The 24,954-nt window shown below is 52.2% G+C and overlaps 8 protein-coding genes across 8 annotated transcripts; 4 read left to right on the forward strand and 4 right to left on the reverse strand.

The window, feature by feature from the left end:
• Window positions 1-637: 637 nt before the first annotated feature.
• On the reverse strand, window positions 638-2,556 carry C7974DRAFT_18967 (pre-mRNA processing factor 3-domain-containing protein). The gene is made up of 2 exons (XM_046136567.1): window positions 745-2,556; window positions 638-677 (listed from the first exon to the last, which is right to left on the reverse strand). Exon 1 carries the CDS (start codon window positions 2,358-2,360, stop codon window positions 834-836), a length of 1,527 nt encoding a protein of 508 aa, XP_046003107.1. The 5' UTR covers window positions 2,361-2,556; the 3' UTR covers window positions 638-677; window positions 745-833.
• Window positions 2,557-2,676: 120 nt separating this feature from the next.
• On the forward strand, window positions 2,677-8,154 carry C7974DRAFT_349171 (DNA-directed RNA polymerase-like protein I subunit). Its single transcript, XM_046139427.1, has 3 exons — window positions 2,677-2,940; window positions 2,987-6,239; window positions 6,291-8,154. Exons 1-3 carry the CDS (start codon window positions 2,759-2,761, stop codon window positions 8,010-8,012), a joined length of 5,157 nt encoding a protein of 1,718 aa, XP_046003108.1. The 5' UTR covers window positions 2,677-2,758; the 3' UTR covers window positions 8,013-8,154.
• A 692-nt stretch (window positions 8,155-8,846) lies between these two features.
• Window positions 8,847-11,832, forward strand: C7974DRAFT_18983 (fungal-specific transcription factor domain-containing protein). Its single transcript, XM_046136571.1, has 5 exons — window positions 8,847-9,003; window positions 9,056-9,081; window positions 9,194-9,606; window positions 9,659-10,435; window positions 10,483-11,832. Exons 1-5 carry the CDS (start codon window positions 8,940-8,942, stop codon window positions 11,528-11,530), a joined length of 2,328 nt encoding a protein of 775 aa, XP_046003109.1. The 5' UTR covers window positions 8,847-8,939; the 3' UTR covers window positions 11,531-11,832.
• A 1,684-nt stretch (window positions 11,833-13,516) lies between these two features.
• C7974DRAFT_300924 (uncharacterized protein) lies at window positions 13,517-15,971 on the forward strand (the record flags this gene model as incomplete). The annotated part of the gene is made up of 3 exons (XM_046137822.1): window positions 13,517-13,615; window positions 13,697-14,703; window positions 15,407-15,971. 3 exons carry the CDS (start codon window positions 13,517-13,519, stop codon window positions 15,969-15,971), a joined length of 1,671 nt encoding a protein of 556 aa, XP_046003110.1.
• A 333-nt stretch (window positions 15,972-16,304) lies between these two features.
• C7974DRAFT_439684 (uncharacterized protein) lies at window positions 16,305-17,649 on the forward strand (the record flags this gene model as incomplete). Its single annotated transcript, XM_046145292.1, has 2 exons — window positions 16,305-16,600; window positions 16,652-17,649. Exons 1-2 carry the CDS (start codon window positions 16,531-16,533, stop codon window positions 17,647-17,649), a joined length of 1,068 nt encoding a protein of 355 aa, XP_046003111.1. The 5' UTR covers window positions 16,305-16,530.
• Window positions 17,650-17,688: 39 nt separating this feature from the next.
• C7974DRAFT_19014 (putative efflux pump antibiotic resistance protein) lies at window positions 17,689-19,757 on the reverse strand. Its single transcript, XM_046136575.1, has 2 exons — window positions 19,347-19,757; window positions 17,689-19,292 (listed from the first exon to the last, which is right to left on the reverse strand). The coding sequence occupies exons 1-2, from the start codon at window positions 19,521-19,523 to the stop codon at window positions 17,769-17,771; spliced, it is 1,701 nt and encodes a 566-aa protein (XP_046003112.1). The 5' UTR covers window positions 19,524-19,757; the 3' UTR covers window positions 17,689-17,768.
• On the reverse strand, window positions 19,758-21,884 carry C7974DRAFT_19013 (amino acid permease-like protein). Its single transcript, XM_046136574.1, has 3 exons — window positions 21,360-21,884; window positions 20,090-21,307; window positions 19,758-20,040 (listed from the first exon to the last, which is right to left on the reverse strand). The coding sequence occupies exons 1-3, from the start codon at window positions 21,654-21,656 to the stop codon at window positions 19,993-19,995; spliced, it is 1,563 nt and encodes a 520-aa protein (XP_046003113.1). The 5' UTR covers window positions 21,657-21,884; the 3' UTR covers window positions 19,758-19,992.
• A 720-nt stretch (window positions 21,885-22,604) lies between these two features.
• Window positions 22,605-23,327, reverse strand: C7974DRAFT_19026 (uncharacterized protein). The gene is made up of 2 exons (XM_046136577.1): window positions 23,164-23,327; window positions 22,605-23,036 (listed from the first exon to the last, which is right to left on the reverse strand). Exons 1-2 carry the CDS (start codon window positions 23,244-23,246, stop codon window positions 22,784-22,786), a joined length of 336 nt encoding a protein of 111 aa, XP_046003114.1. The 5' UTR covers window positions 23,247-23,327; the 3' UTR covers window positions 22,605-22,783.
• Between the last annotated feature and the right edge of the window lie 1,627 nt (window positions 23,328-24,954).

Genomic DNA, 24,954 nt, shown 5'->3' on the forward strand with positions numbered 1-24,954 from the left:
CCGTGTCTGATGGATCAGCAGTGGTCCTGCCATGTCACCGTTTGTGAAGAAGAGAGAGGCCGTTCGTGGCAGCTGGGAGTATGGAGAGCTGACCGCGTGCTGACCTCGACAGTGGACTCTCACTTGAAGTAGACCGGGGAGAGGTGACGCTCTTTACCTGCAATCACATAAACACAAAACTACAGGTGCAAGAAGAGACTCTTATATAGCAGTATTTTCTCTACAGTCCTGTGTTTCAAAATGAATCTTTCCCCCTTTTTTGTTGCTATGTCGCGCAGCAGCTATTGGTTTGGCGGTGGTTTGGTGCCGGCGGATACAGCAGTACAGTACACTCACGGCGCCTCACCAGGTTACTCTCGCAGCCAAATTAGCAACCGTACTCGTCCGAGCCAGAGCATTACCAGCCTTACTTTGCGGAGCAAAAGTTTGGCGAGCTGCTGTTGACTTAAGCAAGACCCACGGTGGAGGGGTTTAGTAAGCTGCTGATCTGTGATGCACCTACCTCTTAGTATCTGTCATATTTGCACGAAGGCGGCTGCGAAGGCAGCGGTGTTGTCACTCACGACTTCACATCATGCATGCATATCCCAGACAGATCGACAGCGCACTCGAGCTTCCGAGGGCTGGACATGTTCAAGAGGTCGATATGGGCAGGCGGCACTTACTTGCATCTGTAGCTGCGCGGACAAGAGTTGTATTAATATGTCGGTTTCAAATCTATGGAGATTGAGTAGGTAGACTTACAACATCGTTCTCGACCTCTCTGGACGGGGGATAACCTGGGTAATCAATGCGAAGGTCACCAGCTGCCGTTGGGGGACGCTTTGTTTTCCCTAGTCTACACTCTTTGCGAGGGCCCACAAACTGTCCAACTTGCTCCTGCTGAGAATCTCGCGTGCCTCACCCGCCGTTTCGCACATCTTTGACCCCCATTTCCTGAACGCGCGGTTTTTGACCTCGCCTTCAAAGAGCAGCGTACATTTGTTCTGCGAGTGATCTTTGAGGTTGCCGTTCGCGTCGAGGCTCTTCATCCACTGCGGGTCGTTTGCTGTTTTCTCAATTTGGATTTCTGTGGGCTCGGCATTCTCAGACCATTTGATGCGCTGTAGCAACAACTTCTTGTACTTTTCAATCGAATGAAGACCGCCTTCTACAATGATCAGGTTGAGATCAGGGTTGAACAGCGTGAGGCCAGTCAGCGCGTGCTGTTTCGCATTCATGTCGATCTGGTATCTGTGCTTGCCGTAGGCTAGTGTATTAACCTTGAACACACAGAGGTAAAGACCTTTTTGGGCGTCCTTCTCTTGGTTCCTCTCCAGCTTTGCGTGACGCTGCTCGTCGGTTAGTTTGCGGTCTTCGTTGGCTGCCTCGTGGTCGTTCTGCCTTTGCGCAATCTGCTGTTCGACAAGCATTTCGACAGCGGTGGGGTCGGCAATGGCCTGTTCGCCCATGACACGCATCATGTTTCCACGCTTGACTTTGGGTGGTGGAGGCGGTTCAAGGCCCAATCGAATCTTGGCTTGCATCTCTTCATGATCAGCTTTGCGACGCATCCTGCGTGCCTTGGCTTGCTCCTTTGTTGTGAGATACAGTGGTTTGACCTCGATTAGGCGGTTGTCTTGTGGCGCCTTCAGCAGCGGCGGGTGTTGTACGTAGAGTGTGATGATGGAATCGTCGGTGTCGATCATGACCTTCTCAGGGTCATCGATGCAGTCGTATGTCTTGTCCTTCAGAATGCCCTCATCCCACCACTCGATATCTGGCGGCTGCTCGACCATGAACCCGCGTTCGCTGTTCTCATCGAGTCCCGCACGGCGCGCTTGCTTGGCCAGCATCTTCTTGATCTGTTCCAGACGGCCCTGCGCTCGGAGCTTGGAAGCCTGGTCGAGGTATTTTCCATGCTCGTTGAAGTGCAACGGCTTGGACACCCTTGTCCGCGCACCTGGCTGGCTGGCAGCGTGGGGATCGAAGTATGGGTTGAACGATGCTTCATCCTGCGTCTCCTTTGCCTTTTGCACCACGGGCTTGGACTTTGTGTCGACGATTGGTGTTTCTGAACGGCGGTTGCCCAGCGTCGTTGCAAATCGCGGTCCAGAAGGCTCTGATGGGTCGGGTTTGGCAGGAGCTTTATCAGCCTTCATTGCCGCCATACGCGCCTTCAGAGCGGCCAGTCTGTCCTGCGTGTCGCTGGAGGCCGCCGCAGGCGCGGGCGCTGCCGCTGGAGGCGCGCCGGCTTTCCTCGCAGCAAGGCGCGCAGCGATCTCTGCCGCCTTTGCTTTCGCAGCTGCAATGGCATCTGCACCTTTGGCGCGCTTAGCATCGCCGGCGGCAATCTCAGCGGCGGGGCGCTTCTCGACCATGTTGAAGGCGGTGATTTCCTTATGAAATTGCGGAGTTCTCGGGGGTGATGGACGCGCTCTGGGAATGACGTGGCGATGACTCTTGTACGGCCAGGGTCTGGTGCTGTCTTGCGGAGACCGGGACGAGGAAGTGACGGTGAATTCGAGGCAGGCACGACCGGCGACGATGAGGGCGATCACAGCTCGATGCGCGTCGATGAATGCGTGTAACGGACTTCAGTCGCTAGCGCAGGCATCGCTCTTGGCGCGTGCACGCTAGCGGGGTGGGCCCGCATTTTTTCGAGACAATCTTTTGCAGCTGCAATTGCAAGCTTCGCCTCGCCCGATCGCTGAAGTCGCGCATTGCTGCACCGGCGCATGTACAATAGACGACCGCGGGTTCGCAGGCAGGCGCGACCATGAACACTACACAACCCGTTTCCTCGGCCATCGAGGGCGTCGAGTTCGGCTTCCTCTCTGCAAGGGATGTGAGAGCGCTCTCGGTGAAGCGCATCACCAACCCGACCACCTTCGACTCGCTGCTGCACCCGGTCTCCGGCGGCCTGCACGATGCCGCCCTCGGCGCGTTCCTTGACAACCCGTGAGCACTGCCATTCACGCACTGCGATCTGGACTAACCGCGCCAGATGCTCGACATGCGGCCTCACCACCATGCTCGGCTGCCCCGGCCACTGCGGGCACATCGAGCTGCCCGTGCCTGTATACCACCTTACATTCATGGACCAGCTGCTGCGCCTGCTGCGAGGCAAGTGCGGCTACTGCCACAACCTCAAGCTCGCTCGCGTGCAGATCAATGAGTTTGTTTCGCGGTTGCGTCTAATCCGATGTGGCCTGGTCAAGGAGGCCAACGAGATGCACGAGTTCATCGACGTGAACAAGGGCAAGAAGAAGCAGGATGTTGCCGAGTCTGAGTCTGACGACGACAACGAAGACATTGTAGGCCAGCGCAACAACTACGTAAAGAGGTGCTTGAAGCGTGCGGGCATTTCCAAGCATGAGGTGCGGTCTGTGAAGGAGAAGAACGACACCATTGCCGAAGCTAGGCGGCTGGTCTTGAAGGAGTTTTACGCTGCTATCGTAGCAGGCAAGAAGTGCAGAAACTGCCAGGCCATCAACCCCACATACCGCAAAGACAAGAGCATCAAGATCTTCCGCAGGAACCTGAGCGGCAAGGAGAAGGCGCAGATGGCGCAGTCTGAGAAACGTCTCCAGAACCCACTCGATGTTCTCGCGCGACGAGATGCAAAGTCAAAGCAACAGACCGTTCACGATGACGAGGGATTGGCCGACATGACCGAGGAGGACTCTGACGATGGCATCGATATCGACATGGATGATGGGTCGCTCACAGCCACCGAAGCGCACACGGCGAAAAAGACCAGAACTGCCACAGACGCTGCCGATAGCTCACAGGAGTATGTTACAGCAGCAGAAGTGAAGGCAGCAATGATTTTGCTATTTGAACAGGAGGCTGAGATGCTCCGCTTGATCTACAGCCCGTATGGTTCAGCCAATGTCAGCCCTGACATGTTCTTCATGGAGGCTATCATCGTGCCGCCGAACAGGTACAGGATGGAAGACAAGACTGGAGACTCAATTGCCGAATCGCCCAAGAACAGTCTGTACAAGGGAATTCTGAGTGCTTGCGACTCCATGCGCCAGATCAGTAACGAGATGAAGGGTCAAGAGAACGAAGCAGGATACAAGCGCCGCAACTTTGACGATCTTCAAAACACCTGGGTGAATCTTCAGGGCGCCGTCAATGCTGTGATCGATCGTGACGCCAACCCAGTGCAAGGCAAGGCTGGTCTCACAAACGCCGACGGTATCAAGCAGCATCTTGAGAAAAAGGAGGGTCTTTTCCGCAAGAACATGATGGGAAAGCGTGTAAACTTCGCGGCTCGTTCGGTCATCTCACCCGACCCTAACATCGAGACAAACGAGATTGGTGTACCCCCAGTCTTCGCTAAGAAGCTCACCTTCCCTGAGCCCGTGACCAACCACAACTTCTACGATATGAAAGAAGCAGTTCTGAACGGTCCCGACAAATGGCCTGGTGCTATGGCGATTGAGAATGAATTCGGCCAGGTCGTTACTCTCAAGAAGAAGAATTACGAAGAGCGATTGGCGTTGGCTAACCAGCTGCTCGCACCGTCAAGCTCATTTTCGAACGGCTCCAAGAACAAGAAAGTGCACCGACATCTGAACAACGGTGACGTTGTCATCATGAATCGTCAACCAACCCTGCACAAGCCGTCGATGATGGCGCATAGAGCGCGCGTTCTACCCGGCGAGAAGACAATCCGCATGCACTACGCTAATTGTAATACCTACAACGCCGATTTCGATGGCGACGAGATGAACATGCATTTCCCACAAAACGAACTTGCACGCGCCGAAGCTATGACAATCGCCGACACCGATCACCAGTATCTCTCAGCGACAGCAGGAAAGCCGCTGCGTGGTCTCATTCAAGATCATATTTCCATGGGTGTTTGGTTGTCGAATAAGGACACTTTCTTTACGCGCGAGGAGTACCAACAATTGATGTACGCGGCCCTACGGCCTGAAGATGGTCATACCACGTCTGGGAGACTCGAAACCGTTGAGCCTGCCATCTATAAGCCGGTGCCCTTGTGGACCGGTAAGCAGATTTTCACCTCCGTTCTCAAGAACATCAAGCCCGCTGAGTACCAGGATCTGACTCTCGAGTCAAAATCTTCGACGAACCGCAGTCTCTGGGGCGAAAATAGCGAGGAGCAACAGGTCATTGTTAAGGATGGCCAGCTACTATGTGGTATCATTGACAAGAGCCAAATCGGTCCTGCCGCAGGCGGTCTTATCAATGGCATCTACGAGGCCTACGGCGAGACAATCGCTGGCCGCGCTCTCAGTATCATTGGTCGCATGCTTACGAAGCTCCTGCATATGCGCGCCTTCTCTTGTGGTGTCGAAGATCTGATCTTGACTGCCGAGGGAGACCAGGCACGTCTGGAGAAGCTGAGAGCAGCTGAAAACGTTGGTTTTGAGGTCGCCTCCAAGTATGTCAGCTTGGACTCGACGAAGATCAAGTCATCCAACACTGAGCTGCAAACACGTCTTGAGCGTGTCTTGCGGGACGATGGCAAGCAGCACGGTCTAGATCTGCTATCCAACAGTGCTACAGCGGAGGTCTCATCTGCAGTCACACAGGCGTGTTTGCCACACAAGCTCATCAAGTTGTTCCCCAAGAACCAAATGCAGGCCATGACAGGCTCTGGTGCAAAGGGAAGTTTGGTCAACGCCAACCAAATTTCGTGTAATCTGGGTCAGCAGGTCTTGGAAGGACGTCGTGTCCCTGTCATGGTCAGTGGAAAGACACTACCATGCTTCAAGCCGTACGAAACGAGCGTCCGTGCTGGTGGGTACATTGTCAATCGCTTTTTGACTGGTGTACGTCCTCAGGAGTACTACTTCCATATGATGGCTGGTCGTGAAGGTCTCATTGATACCGCTGTCAAGACATCGCGTTCCGGTTACCTCCAGCGTTGTATCATCAAGGGCATGGAGGGCCTCAAGGTCGAGTACGATACCTCGGTACGTGATTCGGACGGCAGTATGGTACAGTTCCTGTACGGTGAAGACGGTCTCGACATCACCAAGCAGAAATATCTCAACGACTTCAAGTTTCAGGCACAAAACTTCCTCTCCCTTGCGCAGTCTCTCAACACACAAGAGGCCTTCGGCAAGGTACACAGCCAAGATGCGGCTGATCACAACAAGAAGGCTGTCAAGAAGGCAAAGAAGGATGTCAGCGCGATAGACCCTGTTACTGCTGTCTTTGCGCCTAGCCGTCATAGCGGTAGTACTTCTGAAAAGTTCTACCAGGCTAAGAAAGACGTAAGTGATTGCCTGATGCGCCCTTCTTAGTTAAAGGCTAACTTTGCATAGTATGTCGACAGCAATGTAGACAAGCTGCTCAAGAACAAGAAAAAGGATCCCGAGGGCGAGATTTTGAAGAAGAGCTTCGAACAAATGCTCGACCTTAAGTATCTCCGCTCCCTTGTTGAGCCTGGTGAGGCTGTCGGTGTCGTCGCTGGTCAGTCTATTGGTGAACCTTCGACGCAAATGACGCTCAACACCTTCCATTTGGCTGGTCACTCGGCTAAGAACGTCACGCTTGGTATTCCACGTCTTCGTGAAATCGTCATGACCGCCTCAGCAAAGATCTCCACACCTGGCATGACAATGTACCCCCATCCCGAGCTTCCCAAAGAACATCAGGAGAAGTTTGCGAAGAGTATCACTCGATTGCCACTCTCCGCTGTTCTCAACGAGGTCACAGTTACCGAGTCATCTGGCGCTGGTACACAGTTTAGTCAGGCGAGAACATACAAGATCCGACTTGATCTGTATCCGGCCGAGGAGTACACAAAAGAATACGCCATCAAGGTCCGCGATGTTGTCGAGTCGATCGAGCAGAAGTTCTGTCCCCGTCTGCAGAAGATCATGCGCGCAGACTTGAAGAAGAAGGGGGACAACAAGTCTTTGTCGACCGCGAACGCATCAGTGCCCCAGGTTGGGCAATCAAGCCGCGCTATTGACGAAGTTGTGGCTGATGATGAACGTGCTGGTCGCGAGGGGGGGCAAGATGATGATGACAGTGATGATGGTGAAGGAGACGGCGATACCACACATGCTAAGCAGCGCGGTCGCAGGGAGGACAGTGTTGGTTACGAAGAGCCTGAGGAGGAGGAACAGGCTTTCAACGACACACTCGATCGTGACGAGGCTACCAGCGACGAAGACGAAGCGTATAGTAGCGGCGCTAAGCCTTCGCGCGACACAAGCCCTAACCCAGATGAGGACTCATCGGACGACGAGCAGCTCCTCGTACCCACAGACGAAGCTTCCGATATCCGCAAGGATCGCATCATCAACAAGAACGCCGACATCTTCGACTTCAAGTTCGATGACAAGAAGGGTGGATATTGTGAGATCACCTTCGAGTTCCCCCTCACAGTGCCCAAGCTTCTTGTCCTCCACCACGTGGAGACCGCCGCCGAATTTGCCACCATTCACGTCATCCCTGGCATCAATTCCGCGATGGTGTCTAAGGAGGAAGGCAAGGACGCGAATGGCAAGAAGATCAATGTCCCTGCAGTTATTACCGACGGATCCAATCTTCTCGCTATTCGCGAATTTCACGACATTATTGACGTGAACCGCGTCTTCACAAACGACATCGTCGCAATGCTGCAGCTCTACGGTGTCGAGGCTTGCAGAGCGACAATCGTACGCGAAATGCACGCTGTCTTCAGCGGTCATGGTATCTCCGTCGACCAGCGCCACTTGAACCTCATCGCCGACACAATGACCAAGGGCGGTGGCTTCACGCCTTTCAACCGCAATGGTCTAAAGGGCAATGTCAGTCCGTTCATGAAGATGTCTTTCGAGACCACTGTCGGCTTCCTCAAGGACGCTGTGCTCGAGCGCGACTGGGACGATCTTAAGAACCCCTCGGCCCGCATCGTCGTCGGCAAGCTCGGTGGCATCGGCACAGGCGCATTCGATGTCTTCGCTCCCGTGCACGTCATTGATCCGCTCAAGGGCGGCGTGTTGCCCGGGATCGAGGAGAAGGCCGAGGAGGATATTGAAATGGAAGACGCGTAGGATACCAAGACAGAAGCGAGATGGTTGGCACGATTGATGTATGTACCGTATTGGGAGTTTGCATCCGGGTTAGCATAGTAGATGGCGTTCTGGCGCGGTTGGAAGCGCACAGCTGCGCGAATTGAGTAAAAGTGCTTAACATATATAGTGCCTTGTACATGCGTGTGATGTGTGATGTGTGATGTTATTAAAATATGGTTTAGATATGACGTGCGACCTGTGTATTCAACAGGCTTTTGCCAGTGTGCATGGAAGAAGATAGGAGTGACCGTGATTGGAGGGGAAGAACGAGAATTGGGACATATACGTCGTAACTATGGGCATGTAAGTTTCGGTCGGATACCATACTTAGTCTGTCAAGGGTATGAATCATAATGCATTGCTCTGTCTCCAAAACCCAGTCGCTCAAAAGAGCCCGTTTAGCGAGATTGACACTGCTCTCCAAGCCTCGTAAGTGAATTCGCAATGGCTGGCATGTCGATGTCCAAGCCTTCACGAGACATATCAGAGAGATCATCTAAGTAGGCGTATTGGTGACGACTACGCAATGAGTAAGTTCTTCAAGCCTGTTGACTAGCAGCGATTCAGATGAGCAGTGAGGTGTTGATACTGAGGTGTTGGTACTATGAGAAGGGGGATCCACGAAGTACGAAACGCTCGGACTCTGTATTACAGCAAATGCAAGTATCTGCCATACATATTACAGTACCCAAATCTGCCAGACTCTCGAAAGCGATGTTCCGTACAGACTGCGTTATCACCAGCATCACGTGGCGGATTGCGTCGAATCACGTCATTCGGTCTTTTTCCGCCCCACCAAAAGCAGGCCAGACGCGACTGCCCGAACGCTCGCCGATGACCCTTCCAATGTTTTGCCTGCGAACAAGCAGTTCCTACTCAGCGACGAGCCGAACGCTATCATAGCCAATGGCGGATATTTCTGCATTACCAGATACGGCGCCTAAGAAGCAGCGTAGACGTCCTGTGAATGGTACAACACAGCAAGATTCATGGTTCGGGAACTTCGGCTAACTAACCATCAGCTTGTGCAACTTGTCGAGCCAGAAAGGTATGTCACACCTCATTATATCTGCCGAAGAGTCTATATCTTCAATTTCATCTGGGATTTGTAGAAAGGCTTTGTTGTCTGCTCGATAGTTCAGGAACTGATTTGAGTGCAGGTCAAGTGCGATGAGCGACCGGATGGGTGCCTCAACTGCGAACGGTTGCAGTTGAACTGTGTACAAAGTGGTGCACTCGGCACAGGCGTCAAGAGATCGAGCGCAGTCCTGGAGCCGCTTGGGATCAAGCGCAAACGTACTTTTCGCTCTTGTGTGTCTTGTCGAGACTCGAAAGTCAAATGCTCGGGCGAGAGGCCGAACTGTGCGCGCTGTGTGCAACGATTGACTACCTGCGTTTTCGATGCAGAGACCAATGAACCTGCATGGGTGCAGAGCATCGTGTCTACTACTTCGAGCGCTGTGCCTAGTCCAGAGACGAGTTTATCGACGCAGACCCAGCAAATACCGAGGAATGCTTTTTCTTCAACACCAACGGACCTGGCAAGCGTCAATTGCCCGCCCGGGCTGACCTGGTAAGTAATATCTTCTCTGTTTTACTGGCATCGCTGATCGATTTGTGCGTAGGCTGTTCGCACAAGAACTACCTCCTAGAGCACGACTGCACACCCTCCTCGAAGCCTACTTCAACAATGTTCAGCCAATTCGAGTCTTTGCTTTTGAGCACAAGCCGACCTTCATGCGGATGCTTGATGAAGGCCAGCTTACCGATACTTCAGGCCAAGCCCTACTACACATCATGTGTGCGCTTGGTGCAAGATTCTATGCTTTGGAATACAGCGAGTCTTTTGCGCCATTGTCGAAAGAGCTAATACAAAACGCTGGCACGCAATGGGCCAAAATCGCGGAAGAGATGTTTTTCGCTGATTACAGTACCATCTCCACAACAAAGCTGAAGGTCCTCATACTTCTTCACGACCAAGAAGCTAGAACTGGCAACTATGCCGGATCGTTTTTACTTACTGGTTTGGTAATACGTATGGCACATGCGCTGCAGCTGAACAACGAGGCCTCCACAGATATCTTATGCAAGAAAGAAGGTCCAAATGAAGCCTCGGTGAAAGAATGTCAAAGGAGGCTTATGTGGGCCTGCTACATGCTGGACGTCTGGGCAGGCAGTGGAGTCGACCATTTGACCATTTTGAACGAGAAGGACATCAAAATACAGCTACCCTGTAACGAGCGACAGTTTTTATTACAGATACCCGTGGTAACCGAAAGACTCGAGGAAGGCCAAACCCTGGATTTCATTTCGAAATCCGATCTGCCTGAGAAACCAAGGGACAACCTTGGTATGGCAGCATACTACGTTCGTATCGTCAGCATATGGCGACGGGTCCTGAGGTAAGTTCTCTCGCACACTGAGTGTCGATTCGGTGCTGATCCAATAGATTTTCCAAACACATGAACGAAGAGCTACCTCCGTGGGAACCCGGCTCAGAGTTCTCACAACTAATTGAGGAGGTCCAGTCCTGGAAAGCAAGTCTACCATCTTGGCTAGACTTTTCTGCCGACAACATCTACATTCGACGCGAGTCGCATCAGCTAGGGGCTCTTTTCCTCAACCACTGCATGTATCACCATGTTTTGTGCGACATACATCGGATTGCCCTACCAGATCTTTACCGGAACCAGCAACCATACGAATTTCCGCCCGAACAGCAAGCTTTTATGTCGAGATTACAGATGATATGTTTTGAGCATGCTCAACTCATGTCAGTGTTGGTGGCAACTGTACTGCAGCATGGTATCAAGCACTTCGCAGACCCGATTCTGCCTTCCTTCGTGTACAACAGCAATCGTATCATGCTTTACCATATCGCCCGAATTCTGGACCACTCGAAGCCGGACTCAAGAACCGTTATTTCTCGCACAGTGGAATTAGTGCAACAAAACAACAAGGCGTTGCGAGAGATGTCTTTGATGTACCCTTTGGCGGAGCCCCTGTACATCACCACGGAACGTTGGCTAGAGACGGTGCGTTCCGGTCTCGCACGGGGCCAAGCGAGTACATACATCGCGCCACAGGAACCATCAGAAGTCCGTACCGAAGTACAGCAAGCTATCGAAGCTTCCGATCCCAACTTGAACGACATTCAATCGGCGCAAAGAAACGCACAAATTAGCATTTTGCCACCCATACCTAGTGTTAGCGGCCAATCTCCGTCAACAGCGAGTGAATATGCTTATCCGACGCCAACGAACGATCCAACAACATCGAGCCTTGCAACACTCGCGGACTTGGCAACACAACCAGGGCAGCTTGGGCTTGCACTGAACCATGATGCTTCAGGCGGTGACGTTGAGCAGCCTGTTTTTGATCTAGATGACTTGCAGAACTTCTTCGAGTGGGAGACAAACAATCGAGAATATGCCCAGCTCACTGGCTTTGAAGGCTTTGGCCCGCTGGGCTGGGCCAACAACTTCTCCGCCATGTAGTCATTGGTATCGAACGGACTCCGCATGCAGCGAAGCCTACAGTACACAAGATCCAGAGGAAACTACTGTATCAACACAGACTGTCGTCTTGAGTCCAATGACTCAACTCTGGAGAGCATTAAGCGCTAAAGGCTCCTGGACGTTCAATCTGGGCCTGCACAATGTGTGTTTTGGCAAACGATTCCTTGCCGTCTCTTATTGACACACGGGCACCTTTCTATGAGCTCTCATACTACCTTACTCGTTCAAAGAGCACAACAGCGCATGATGGCTCTTCAAGAGTTTATGACGTTTGATTCATGCTGGCATAATCTCGCATGAACGAGGATGAAGTCGAACTGAATACACTGGAGGGTGTCGTGCAGAGCTCCATCGAGAGTTGGGCGACTCTCAGCCATAAGTGTTGTTCATCTCTATGACTCTGTCTGGTGCATCGCGCCATGGCAAGGGCTAGACGTCGGTGGAATGCTCCGAGCGGTTCTTAGTGCATCGCTGTGCTCTACGGCTCAGGGGCAATTCCATCGTACGAGGTTCATAATTTCGTGGATCGACTGTCTATGGCGATACGCATTGCCTCAACACCACGCCAGGCTCACTATCTGTAATGACAAACATGATGTGCTCAGCACCTGGGGTAGTCAGGGCTGAAAGCTCGCGTTGCTTCTTGGGGGTCGTCTCTTGTTTGAATCACAGGCCTATGAGTGACCGGCTTCCCAGGACCGCACCCTTGCAGCTAATCAAACAGTCGAGAAGGCTTATACAGATGAGGCGATGCGTCGATGCCCTAGGCTTGAGCCGCCATGATGATGTGAAAGCTGGAGTTCGTCTCAGCCACGATGCACCGACTAAGCTTTGACGCCAAGCTAAAGCACGCGCTATAGCACCCCTTATGCAGGGCTGACCCGAGCGTCACAGGGGCTCCGCGTCCCCTTTCGTATCCACTGACCCCACTATGGAGCACACGGCAGGTCGGTCTCGCTCTCCAAGCCTCAGCACATTGGCTGATAGATCTGTGGTTCATGGGAATTCATTGGCTCTGTGGGGCAAGAATTGTCCCCTGTTCGAAAATGAACATCTTGGCTTCCAATGAGCTTTGCACAACCATGGAATAGACAGACCAGGTCTCAGCAAGCGAGGACGAGTCTCTTGGAGGGATGGAGCTGAGCTGAGAGGAAACAAGTAATAGCCAGTCATCAGCAGCAAAGGCATAAGCGGTTGCATGAACGCACAACACGACAGTGTGGCTTGCATTTGCTGATGACCGTCGTATTCAAGAAGCTATCGATTCTGTCCGCCCTCGAGCCATGACGTCTGGATATGGTATGGCTTAACGGATCAGATGTGGCCGTTCGGTGTTCTCGGAAGTTCGAGACCCAGTTTGGCCTTTACGCGTCGCTAGAACGCCACATACCGCTTACTCCTCCGCGCTAAGTCGAACATACCGATGTGACATCGCGGGTACCTGAGATCACTATACGGCCATGGTGCACTTTATCGACAGAAGATTTGAGCTTTCGTTGTCTCGTCGATCGATTCATCGCATCGAATTGATGATCTCCGGGCTAGAGATTGGGAATTGAAGGCAAGACCATCGCAAGCATACGACGACACGCAAATAATGTTAACTACTAACGAACGCGATCGGCCGTAGACATGGGGGGAAGTTGCTAAATGCGTCTCTCGGAATTAAACCTTCTACCAATTGTGGACCCTCTAGCTTACCGGCGGGACATGCTGAGGTCCAGCGGTCGTAGTCCCAGCGTGTAGTAGGTAACGTTGGAAGTCAGGGGTAGCAATATTCACATGTGTCCAAGCTCACGGCTTCGAGGCATATATGAGGCTGCACCTCTTGCTCGTGTCGATTCTTCATCCACAGTCATTCTTGGACCGATCTCTCTCTCGCACTCATCCGAGCGTCGACCACACTCTTTTTTTTTTGTTTTTTAATCCTACCTCAGTCATTCGTTAATCTAATATCTAATCAACATGCGTTACGCTCTTATCTTCGCCGGTGTTGCGGCGGCCTACGACGCCTACGGCTACGACGGCTACGGCGAGAACCAAGCTAGCTCCAGCACTCCTGCTGTGAAGCACACCTCTTCCGTTCCAGCCTACCCTGGCTACGGAGAGGAGCACAAGACCTCCTCGGCCCCTGTTCCCAGCAAGTCTTCTACCAGCTCCAAGATCGGCTACACCACCATCACGCCCGGCTACGGCAAGGAGCCCGTCACTGTTACTTCTCAGTACCAGGCCTACCCCACATGTGGTGCTGCTGGTTCTGATGGCAAGTCCTGCGACGAATGGAGCGAGGACAAATATGTCTCGACCGTGATCAACGACTACAACTCCAAGAAGGTGACAGTGACCAAGGTTGAGAAACCCATCACTGTCTACCAGACCAAGACCACCATCACCCACTACCCTACTACGTCGTCTGTTCCCGCCGGTGGAAATGCTTACCCCACCGGAAGCTACGGTTACGAGGACAAGAAGAACTCCACCAAGGTCTGGTACGAGATGTACGAGAAGGTTCACGAGATCAAGTACAAGGATCTCGGCGCTCACGGTCTCCCTGGCTACGGTGGTTCCGGCCTCTGCAAGTCTTGCGATGATGAGCAACCTTACAAGGTCAAGGAGTACAAGGATGGAAAGTGGTCCGAGTACGATACCGTTGCCACCTACAAGGCCCCCACTCCGGAGGTCAAGACCTACGAGAAGCCCGGTGTTTACACCGAGCCAGCCAAGGACGTGACCATCTCCTACACCATGACCAAGCCTTCTGAGGCTACCACCACCGCCAAGGCCGGTGTTCCCGTCACCTATGGTGGCGTGACCACCGAGTTCAAGGAGACCGGTGTCAAGACCTGCGCTTATGGCGCATACGAGACTGGCAAGGACAAGGACGGCAAGGATGTCACTTCCACTGTCGTTAAGACTGTCACTGTCACTGTTTCCACCACCGGAAAGTACGAGGTCGCTAAGCCAACAACCACTGTTTACGAGCACGACTCCGAGGTTGTTTACCCCACAATCTCGGTTTACAAGCCCGGTGTTTACCACAAGGATGCGCAGACCGTCACCATCACCAAGGCTGGCGAGACCGCGTCTTGCGAGTACAAGCAGACCAAGACCTACCCCTCTGAGCCCAAGAAGACTCCCACCTCTGGTGACGAGTACCCCCACAGCAACGAGTACCCTCACGGCGGTGAGTACCCCCACGGTGACAAGCCTTCATCCAAGCCTACCGTGGACACCAAGACTCAGCCCAAGCCTGAGTACCCAGCTACCACTCCTTCCGTCCACAAGTCAAGCACCAAGCCTGACGACAAGTACCCCCGCTACTTACCCGGTCAGCTCCGCGACCCCCGTCTATGACACTGAGAAGAGCTCCAGCACCCCCTGCTCCAGCACCTTGACCAAGCCCTCGGTTGAGACCAAGACCAAGTCTGAGGAGTACCCCGTCTCCACACCGGTATATGACAACGAGTACCCCCATGGCGACAAGCCCTCGTCCAAGCCTACCGTTGACACCAAGACCTCGAGCGTCCCCTCTTACCCCGAGACCTCCAGCGCGCCGTCCTACCCAGGCACCTCCTCCACCCCCGTCTATGACACTGAGAAGAGCTCCAGCACTCCTTGCTCCAGCACCCTCACCAAGCCCACTGTAGACACCAAGACATCCAGCGTGCCTTCGTACCCAGAGACATCCAGCGTACCCACCTACCCAGACACATCCAGCGTGCCTACTGTCGACACCAAGACCTCCAGCGTCCCCTCGTACCCTGAGACCTCCAGCGTCCCCTCGTACCCGGAGACCTCCAGCGCGCCGTCCTACCCAGGCACCTCCTCCACCCCCGTCTATGACACTGAGAAGAGCTCCAGCACTCCTTGCTCCAGCACCCTCACCAAGCCCACTGTAGACACCAAGACCTCCAGCGTGCCCTCTTACCCAGCCACTTCGTCGACCCCGGTCTACGAATCTGAGAAGATCTACAGCACCTCCAGCGTGCCCACCGTTGACACCAAGACCTCCAGCGTGCCTTCCTACCCCGAGACCTCGAGTGCGCCTTCCTACCCCGCCACTTCATCGACCCCCGTCTATGAATCAGAGAAGAGCTCCAGCACTCCCTGCACCACCAGCACAAAGCCCTCGGTCGAGACCCAGACCACATCTGAGAGCTACCCGACCTCGACACCCGTTTACGGAAACGAGTACCCTCCCTCTGAGGACAAGACCTCGTCGGTCCCGGCTATCCCAGCCACCAGCACTCCTTGCTCTAGCTCAACTGTGCCCGCTGTGCCCACCTCCACCGCACCTGCTTACGATGCCTACCCGACACCCAGCTCCCCTGCTCCTACCCAGGGCAGCGGCTACGGTTACTCCAAGCGTGCCGGCGTTGTCGAGCGCCGCCAGGCTGCAGTTGCCAAGCGTAACAACTAGTTCTCTTCAAAGGTCTTTCCCGCGATGGGTGCATTAGGCAAAGATGTTTTCTTGTGTTGATTTAGTTCATTTGTTCTGGAGGATCGGTCCATCAGAGTAACTCTAGATGTGTGCTAGGCCTTATAATAAATCGTCTTGCCGCAAGCCTTCTATCTTGTTGTTCCAACGCGCTCTCATGTGAACCAATCGGCGATTTAACTCATGGCTGACCTAAATTGATTCATCACGACAAGCCTTAGGTTAGGTACAACATTGTGTTAGTACTGCGTTTTGGTCAGAGTCACTATCGATCTAGTTGCCATAATTATCAAAGGCTCTTTAATCTCACATTCTCATCATCATAAAACATAATGTCACGTCTAGTTGAGTCATTGTTACGGCACCCAGAGACTATCAAAAGCCCATTGTTGTTGTGTCTTAGAGTAGATAAGACACCCTCACATGTTTAAACATCGTTCTACACGTCACAAGTCGTGTCGCACCTTTGGAAGATCTAAGACATAATGCCTACATATTACATAGGTAGTTGGGGCCAACTTCGGTCACATCATCAGAAAGCATGATGGTAAAGATACTTAGTCAACACGAGTCCACCCCAATGTCGCCAGAGCGCGTCAGGTATTTCGAGAGTAAGCGGCAGATCACGCTGACATGAGACTTTGATTAACAGGTGCAATAAGCAATCCGAAAGACGCAAGTCCCACGTTACCTATTCCGCGCGTTCACATCTCTAAGCGGAGGCGGCCAGCATCTCGCCATCAACAATGAGCATGAGATGGTACCTCATGGACTGATGGATGGTAAGAAGCTAGAGTTTTACAGCAGATCCGAAGCCGAGCTCTCTGTGCTGGCATTCAGCCATCTGCGCAGCAGCACCCAACCCCTCACGCTGTGCACATCTTGGGCTGCTAGCATGTTCAGTGTGCTATGCTATGCTACTTACCTTGCACAAAAACATGAGGCTTGGATAGCGGTCATTGATACGCACTTGGTTGAAGAAGTACTTGTTTTCAATGCCGCGCAGCTGGTCGGGGTAGCCGATCTTGAATATCAAGCCTACGGATGCATCAAAGGACCAGGCTACAAGGCTGTCCGGCTTGAAGCCATCCGTGACGCTGGACTCTGCCATGTGTTTCCGCTGCTGAGCTCCTGGGCTCCGCCTCCCCCTTCGTTGGACCCACAAGCCCTTCTGACGGAAGTATTTGGTTTTGAATTTCGGGATCGCCTGTTCCATACTCTCCCACGTGTCCCACTGATGGCAGATGAAGTGGAATTTGCAGGGCTTATCGGCTCGCTATTCAGCTCGCTTGCACTACCGGTTGGATTGGCTCTGCTCTGCCTCCGACCGCGTGTCTGGGCAAACGCTGCGTACAAGTGGAACAGTGAGATTTTGACCGAGCTGCACAATGCTCTTACGAGAAATGTCGATTCCGATGTCGATTTATTACTATCTCAAAACACAACTTGGCCTCAACCTGGCCTTATCATCGTCGGTGGATGTCAGGATATCTACCTTTGGATCACTCTGTTGCATAAGATGACACAACACACGGCTCAACACTCTAGTTCCAAACGTCGTGCTAGTAAGACAGACGTTCCTGATTCTGAAATGGAGATAGATGGGAAGGATTGGGCGACGATCCTACGACCGCGAGTAAAGAAGCCGCGTTTAGATTGAGGACTGGGTGGCACGTAACATTGCTTTTTAACTGTGTATTGAAGTGTAGAATAACATTTGATACCAACGCAACTACATAGACGATACATTAGTGGTATCCATACTTCTCATCCAGATGGTTAAACTTTCTGCTCAGTGCTGTCAGCGCCTGCTGTTTCTCCCTTGTTCTCTTTCGTGCTTCTCCATTCCACAAATATCGCACCGATTGCGCTAAAAGCAACAAGCCCTGTTCCCACTAAGAAAGCGCTACGGAGAGCACCACGATAGCTTTCAATGACCATTTCCAGATTTTGCGGTGCCACAGCAGTTTTGATTGATGTTGCACCCAAACGAACAATGCTTGCTTTGTCAAGATGCAGTCCGGGTACTCTGCTCAGCTTGCTTGCCAATGCATCGATGAAAACGTTCTGAGCTACGCTGACAAAGATGGCACCACCTAGATTCTGGCCGAAGAACATGAGTGCTATACCTGTCGGATGATCTTTCTTTGGGAGCACGATCTGAGCTGTAATGGTGGGTTGCTGCATGCCAATGCCGGCCCCGAAGCCGAATAAAACTTGGGTACCGATCCACATTGACTGATGAACATCGACTGGCCACGTTGATATCACTCCTGCGCCAATGCTACCGAGAATCGCCGATGCAATCATAAATGGGGCTGGATAGCCAAGGCGCTGAACCAGGCCGCCGGCAACAATGGATCCGATTACGAGAGATAGCAGAAACGGCAGAAGGGCCAGCCCAGAATCAAGAGGCGAAAAGTTCTTAATAGCCTGGAAGTAGAGCGGAATGTAGTACGTTATGACCAACATGGCGGCTTGGCTGGAGAAGGTGAAGAGGAAGGACAGGGCTATGCTGCGTTGCGTAAGGATGCGTATTGGAAGGATGGCAGTCTTTGGTCGAAGAATTTGAGTGGCTAAGAAAGCGGCAAGTAAAATCGGTGAGAGCGTGAGAAGCAGGATGATGCGCCAGTTGGACCAATCATAGGTTGTGCCTCCCCACTGAAGGGCCAGCAAGAGGCATATGATGGATGGTATGAATGTCGCAAGGCCAAAAGGGTCAAGGCTTGAGAAGATCTGGGCGACGGATCTTTTCTCGGTCGAGGCTCTTTCGCTGTCAATCTTCGGCAATCGAAGCACCACGACCAAGATGGCCACCACGACTGCACCAAGCGGCAGGTTGATGTAGAAGCACCATCTCCATGAGGCTTTCTCGGTGAAAACTCCACCAAGCATAGGTCCAACCACGCTTGCAATACCAAACACGGCGCCGATCAGGCCTTGAAGCAACGGTCTCTTCTTCAAGGGCACAATGGCGATCATGACTACGATCGCGCCATTCATCATGCCAGCACTACCGAGCCCAGCTATAGCGCGTCCAGCAATGAACATTGAGGAGCTGGCAGCTGCGCCACAGATCGCGGACCCAACTTCGAAGACCGTGATGGCTGCAAGGAGGATTGATTTAGGCGAGTCGAATGGTTTTGGCAGACACGAGGTCGATGACAGCGTGTATATGCGGCCCCAGAAGAGCTGGAAAGCGCATAACGTGAGCATGTACGCGCTGCCATACCAACCGATGTCACCCAGAGACTGAAAGTGGTTGGTGATTACTGGAATCGCGGGGACGAGGATGGTCTTGTCCTGTTGGATGGTGTTAGAATGGTTTCGAGTAGCGAAGATGTAACATAGACTCACAAGTGCGATGAGAAACATGGTAATGTAGATGGAAGACATGGTGATTGCCACACGTTTTGTTGATGGGTATTGAGAATGCGAAACAGAAGCTGACTGAGATTCAGATTTAGATGCATCAACCAGCTGGTCGGACTTGACCGACTGCTTAGATGAGGTATGGGCTTCTTTGGAGGCCATGGTAATAAAGGTGTAAGGTTAACAAGGTAAAGAGGAAGTGCTTGGTGCTGGTGCCGCATTTACTCGAACCCATATGCCTATTTATTTACTGGCACTCTGTGAGATCTGCAAGATTTACGATCCCAAAATCCCTTACTTCGGGTCCTCGACCTCTTCCACAGCACCTCTCGGGCGCGAGACACGGTGGTGTTGAGTCTCGGACCCGAAATGCTGTGGCGCAGGAGGCCTAATCCAGCGAGTAGCCAATCTTATCGACCGAACACCAGCCACAGCCGAAGCTTCACGAGCCTTGATTGGTAGCTCCGCATGCACCTTGCTCGCTCCAAAGCATCTACTGCTTCTAAGCTTTCGCTTTACCGTACAAGCTTCGTCTGCAGGTTTCTAGGTAGCGTTCACCCGAGTGCCGATTGCTCAGACTCGTTTTCTTTTTTGTTACTTATTAAGTCGTTGGTAATTTCAGATTCTCAGCTCATTGCAGGCGTCCAGACCAAAGATCAATAGTCTTTGCACGCGCGAACTACCGAATGTCAGTCCAAGGATCTCTTTGAGGGCTTTTGAATGCTTACCTTCGTCTTGTAGACTATCTTCCAGATGATGATAGGCACAATGAAGATGGGAATGCCAACGTATGATGCTATGAAGTCGGCTGTACTCCAATTGCCTTTCAAGAAGACAGGGAAACCGGTGACCAGTGTGATTATTGTAGCGCCCACGAACCCATACCAGGCTGTGAATGGCTGGAACGGGCTCTTCCAAGGCAGAGTCTCTCGGCTGATCTTCTGGGCCTTCATCGCAGCGTAGAACCGAATGTAGCAGAAACACAAAGTTGCCCATGCGATCAATCCAGCCACGGTACTCAAGCTCATCAGCCAATCGAAGGCTTGTGATGCGCCGCCACTGCCAAGACTCAGGTAGGCAAGAGGGCCAAAAAGCCAGGAAGCGATCACTGCTACCCAAGGAACGCCGTTACTCCAGGTGCGCCCGAAGAATTGTGGCAACTGGCGATCCGTAGTCATGGCCAAGATCATGCGGGATCCGACCCAGCAATAGGAATTGCCTGCGGACCAGGCAGAGATAAGAATGCAGGCGTTGACGATTGAAGGAAGAGCACCAATACCGGCCTCCTTGATGGCGATAACCCAAGGTGAGGAGTTGGAGTTTCCAGTGCCAGAAACTAGATCGGGGTTTGTAGGGTCGACAATCAAGCCGATGAGCAAGGCACCGAGGACATAGAAGAGTGCGATGCGGTATGTGACGTTGGTGGCAGACTTGGGGATTGCTTTGTGCGGGTTCACACTCTCGGCTGCTGTGATGACCACAACCTCAACACCGATGAACGAGAACGACGCGTTGACAAACGCGGCCAGAAAGCCCAAGAAGTGACCGGTGGATCCAGTAATACCATTGTAGTCGACCCAGGCTCCAGGAGAGTGCCAGTAGCGGAATCCAGTAGTCTGACCATTGGGTGCACCGCCAGATGTGATAACGATGGATACTATTACGAGTCCTAGGAAGCAGGCCACCTTGATCGTTCCAGCTATGACCTCAGACTCGCCAAACCAGCGCACACTCATCAAGTTGATCGCAAGGATGAGAACCAGAGAGATAGTGATGACCACGGCAGGAGTGAGATCGGTCCAGTATCCGACAAGAATGGCTGATGCCGAGGCTTCTGCTGCAATAGATATGGTGTAGCAGTATCCGTAACTAATAGCCAGGGAGAAGCCAACAGCCGGGTCAATAAAGCGAGTTGCGAAATGAGGGAAGGAGCCAGCGGTGGGGATCTATGTACCCGCGTGAGTACCATCCATCAAGTAGAGCCGAAAATCCACTTACCACTGTGGCGAGCTCAGCAACGCTCTGCATAACGCACCATAGAACACTGCCAACAATTGTGTACGCAAGCAACAGGCCTGCTGGCCCAGCGTTCGCGTATGCGGAGCCTGTTCCGATGAATAGACCTGTTCCAATACCGGAACAGAATCCAATCATAGTAACATGGTAGTTTTGTAACCGGCGCTGGGTCGCACCGTGACCACCAACATTAAGTTGCGGCTCAAGGATTGGCTTGTTGTCCGGAACATACTCATCGGAACGGGCCGCATATTCGATATCTTGGTCGTACTTCGACATCGCGCTCCGGGGATGACAACAGTCAACGTGGGGAAGTGGAGGCTCGGGGGAGGGTAGCTGGTTGGTGACAGTTACACAGAGACCTTTTTATCGGATTCGACGCGCATGGTTCCGTTGGTCGGAGCAATTTCTTCATCACCAACAAGAGCACGTCATTTCTAGAACAAAAGCCTGGGCCAACGAGCGAACGAGCAGATTTGCAATACGCACTACAGATATCGCAAGGCTGAAAGATCCTCAGCGGTCGAGCTAGCTTTCCAGCATACCTAGGTGTTCAGGGCCTTGTTCTTGGCACATGCAGATTTGTGTAGGCACTCTGATCAGATCCCGAGAATTGGCCTTGCGAAATATGCGGCAGTTGGCAGGTGCTGACCGACGATGGTACTTCTTCGGCAGTACCCGCAACAAAGAAGAGTTTTCTGGTTCAGCAAACTTTCGCGCTAATTCTTAGCACCGGGTGGATTCCGCTCACGAAAAATCGTGCGTGGGCTATGTTTGCTCTCCACTGGGCACGACTTCTGAGAGAGAAATTTACCATCCGTATCTCGACTCTTCTATATCTCAAGCATGCGCCTCTTGAGCAATTGGCTGTACCACGAGCACACCGACGGATTGGATACAACACAGGCTTGTGCATGGACAACCTTGAAACTGGACAGAGAGCCAACTCAGTAACTCTGTCGGGGAATAACTTGTCCTTTTGTTTGCTGCTTCCATTCGAGCGGTTCGAGGACTCTACTCTTGAGAGATATCAACTAGATGGTAGGTGATCTGCGCTGCCTCTGTTAGCTGGTAAAGAGCACGCACGTGACATATTGAAGCTTGAGGCCAAATCCGGGGAAACGCCTCATCACAGATACTTCCACTTCACCCGGCGTCTCATAACGACCAATCTGTCCACCGGTGCAACTATACCCAGTGCAACAGCCAGTACAGCCGAAGTTTATACTCGTCGGACTGCGGTGCAGCCATTATTACAACGGTGTAGAGATTGCGCGTCGTCGTCATCCGTCCGTCGTATATCCCGTTGTTAATGCATACCTGGAGCACCGCTTGATGGCGATCCCCTCTGGCATCGTGCAATTCATCACGCCCTTTATCGGAGATGGAAAATAAGAGGTTTCCTTCTAGGATATGCGCTCGCATGCTTCTCGTCTATCGCATAAGCGTGATTTGACTTTTCGATTGCGTGGAGTCATATTGACGCCGATATAGGTGGATTTGATCGTAACGGCTATAGATGGTCTACTATCGGCACCCGGCGATGAGATGTTGTACCTATAATATCTCCTGGATAATTTAAAGCACGACAGCGAAGTCTCCCTGGGATTTGCTTGTTGAGCCAATGTTGTTGAAAAGTGCCGGGCCAGCTCCAAGGTGCTGCGCAGTGTTAACGAGTCTTCTGAATAAGAGTAGTGCCTGCGCTTGGTATGGACTTCTTTTCATCAAATAGTCTGGATGTAGTGCGGTGGTCCTGAGTCCTGTGCGGTATCCTCCTAGGCGTTACCTCTGGAAAGTTCCAATCCTTATACAGCCACCTTTTACCGAAGCCGTTTCCAGTCCCATGAGCAATATGGTGAGCATGTGCATCTCAGCTCATTTTGCCAGGTGTTATGTGGGCAATGACTAGCCCAGATCCCATCGGTGAACAAGGAGTCATTGCCAGGTAGATTGTACAGTATATTCCGTCCTTTTTCTTTTTGGTGTTTTACCCCTCATGCCTTTTATAAGGTCTTTTGCTTATCGTACACTCCTAACTGCAATCTTGCGAGGGGCTTGGCTGAAGGGGATGCCATAGCGTGAGGGCGTGTTGTAAGCAGATCGCCTTAGTTTTATAAGCAGGCGTTGCGGCCGACGCCAGTTTGATGCAAGCCCTCAAGTCAGGGAGTATGTTCTCTTCACGTCACCTTCTGAATTGGTGATAGTGTGCTTACCCCACTAACCTCGAGTGGGAAGGCAGCCGCGGGTTATCTTTGCGCAACACGTTGCTGCACCCATACACATCCAACAAGTTACTTGGCAGAACGCAGCATTAGGCAAGAAAGACCAACAGCAATCTCGTTAGGTCGTAGAGTGTTGTTAGAATGTATTCGCTCGGCCAAAGGTTATTCAGTAGCTGTCATGCGGCTTATTGGCTACGATAAGAAATGGGCTGAATCCTACGAAAGTGCCAAGTGCGCTTGGGTGCAGTACATAATAACAGACAAACAAGCCGAAGCCGAGAAACCGTCGAAGCTTAACACAACACTATCAACACCACGCATTTTGTCTACTTTTAACCCGGAAGCTTGATCAAACAGCCACACATCACGTTCGGTCCTCCCTAGCGCCGAAGCTCTCATTCTCGACTTGCAACATGGTCGCTTTACCGGCCCTTGTTGGGGCTGGTGGGGTCAGGTCGTCGCAACACATCATACGACGTTCAAAACAAATAACCCTTGCATATGGTCTCAGCACCGGCTTTGGGATCTTTATGATATTGTTTACACTTGCTGCCGTGCTTCTGCTGCGGCGGCGACACAAGAAGCTCAAAGAAATAGGCGTTACTCGAGGAACGCAAGACGAATCCGGCCTGTATTGTCTCTGCACATTCTGTTCGGGCTGTAAGAGACAACGAGATGGCGGTCGGGAAGGCCAGCCTTGTGGAAAGTGTAAAGACAGTTGCGAAGGGAACTGACGTACCACCGACCAGCCACTTAACAAAACAATATCAGGGAAGAAGAGGAATCATCAATCTCGTTAAGGACAATTTCTGGTTGGAGGATATGCGTCAGATCTTGGATAGGGCAAGTGCCTGCTGGTCGGACGTGTCTAGGTGCAATGCGAACGTGATTTACAACCTTCTTGGGTCCACAGAAAGCGGCCTGAATTTATGTGATCCTTTTCTTGAGTCTCACGCTTACCGTTCCCTTCTATCGACTTTCTTGCCAAGCACCTGCTCTCGTGTGACCAACGTTCGCGATTATAAGCTTGTCACCCCAAGCACCGTGATAATTTTTGACGCCGTCATGTCCTGCGGATTTACGTACTACAGACTGACTCTGTGATTGAACAGAATGCTTGTATGGATCGAGCGTGTTACTATCTTGGACCGGAGATTACGCTCTGGAATACCTGAGTGATGAAACTGGGATTGGAGTGTGTTATCTAAACTTAGTTCGTGTCCTCAGTCGGTGTGAGAAGTGCGCTCCGGACAGAGGTTTGGGAGCCAAGAGGGTTAAAAACCTAAATAGAGAGTACTATACTATAAGATAGCCTGGAGAAAGGCGTCATGAAATTGTTGAAATCGAATCGACCA

This window comes from Boeremia exigua (genome assembly GCF_020726555.1).
Source record: "Boeremia exigua strain MPI-SDFR-AT-0100 chromosome Unknown C7974scaffold_1, whole genome shotgun sequence".
NCBI classification, from domain to species: domain Eukaryota; kingdom Fungi; phylum Ascomycota; class Dothideomycetes; order Pleosporales; family Didymellaceae; genus Boeremia; species Boeremia exigua.

Excerpts from the sequence above, each read along its gene's own strand:
- C7974DRAFT_18983 (XM_046136571.1), top strand. The coding sequence starts at position 8,940 with ATGGCGGATATTTCTGCATTACCAGATACGGCGCCTAAGAAGCAGCGT. Across the intron at positions 9,082-9,193 it reads CAACTTGTCGAGCCAGAAAG|GTCAAGTGCGATGAGCGACC; the intron begins GTATGTCACACC and ends ATTTGAGTGCAG. Across the intron at positions 9,607-9,658 it reads TGCCCGCCCGGGCTGACCTG|GCTGTTCGCACAAGAACTAC; the intron begins GTAAGTAATATC and ends ATTTGTGCGTAG.
- C7974DRAFT_19014 (XM_046136575.1), bottom strand. The coding sequence starts at position 19,523 with ATGGCCTCCAAAGAAGCCCATACCTCATCTAAGCAGTCGGTCAAGTCC. Across the intron at positions 19,293-19,346 it reads CCATGTTTCTCATCGCACTT|GACAAGACCATCCTCGTCCC; the intron begins GTGAGTCTATGT and ends ACCATCCAACAG.
- C7974DRAFT_19013 (XM_046136574.1), bottom strand. The coding sequence starts at position 21,656 with ATGTCGAAGTACGACCAAGATATCGAATATGCGGCCCGTTCCGATGAG. Across the intron at positions 21,308-21,359 it reads TTGCTGAGCTCGCCACAGTG|ATCCCCACCGCTGGCTCCTT; the intron begins GTAAGTGGATTT and ends GCGGGTACATAG. Across the intron at positions 20,041-20,089 it reads AGATAGTCTACAAGACGAAG|TTCGCGCGTGCAAAGACTAT; the intron begins GTAAGCATTCAA and ends GACATTCGGTAG.
- C7974DRAFT_19026 (XM_046136577.1), bottom strand. The coding sequence starts at position 23,246 with ATGCACATGCTCACCATATTGCTCATGGGACTGGAAACGGCTTCGGTA. Across the intron at positions 23,037-23,163 it reads AGGATTGGAACTTTCCAGAG|CACCTTGGAGCTGGCCCGGC; the intron begins GTAACGCCTAGG and ends AACACTGCGCAG.
- C7974DRAFT_18967 (XM_046136567.1), bottom strand. The coding sequence starts at position 2,360 with ATGGTCGAGAAGCGCCCCGCCGCTGAGATTGCCGCCGGCGATGCTAAG.
- C7974DRAFT_349171 (XM_046139427.1), top strand. The coding sequence starts at position 2,759 with ATGAACACTACACAACCCGTTTCCTCGGCCATCGAGGGCGTCGAGTTC. Across the intron at positions 2,941-2,986 it reads GGCGCGTTCCTTGACAACCC|ATGCTCGACATGCGGCCTCA; the intron begins GTGAGCACTGCC and ends TAACCGCGCCAG. Across the intron at positions 6,240-6,290 it reads TCTACCAGGCTAAGAAAGAC|TATGTCGACAGCAATGTAGA; the intron begins GTAAGTGATTGC and ends AACTTTGCATAG.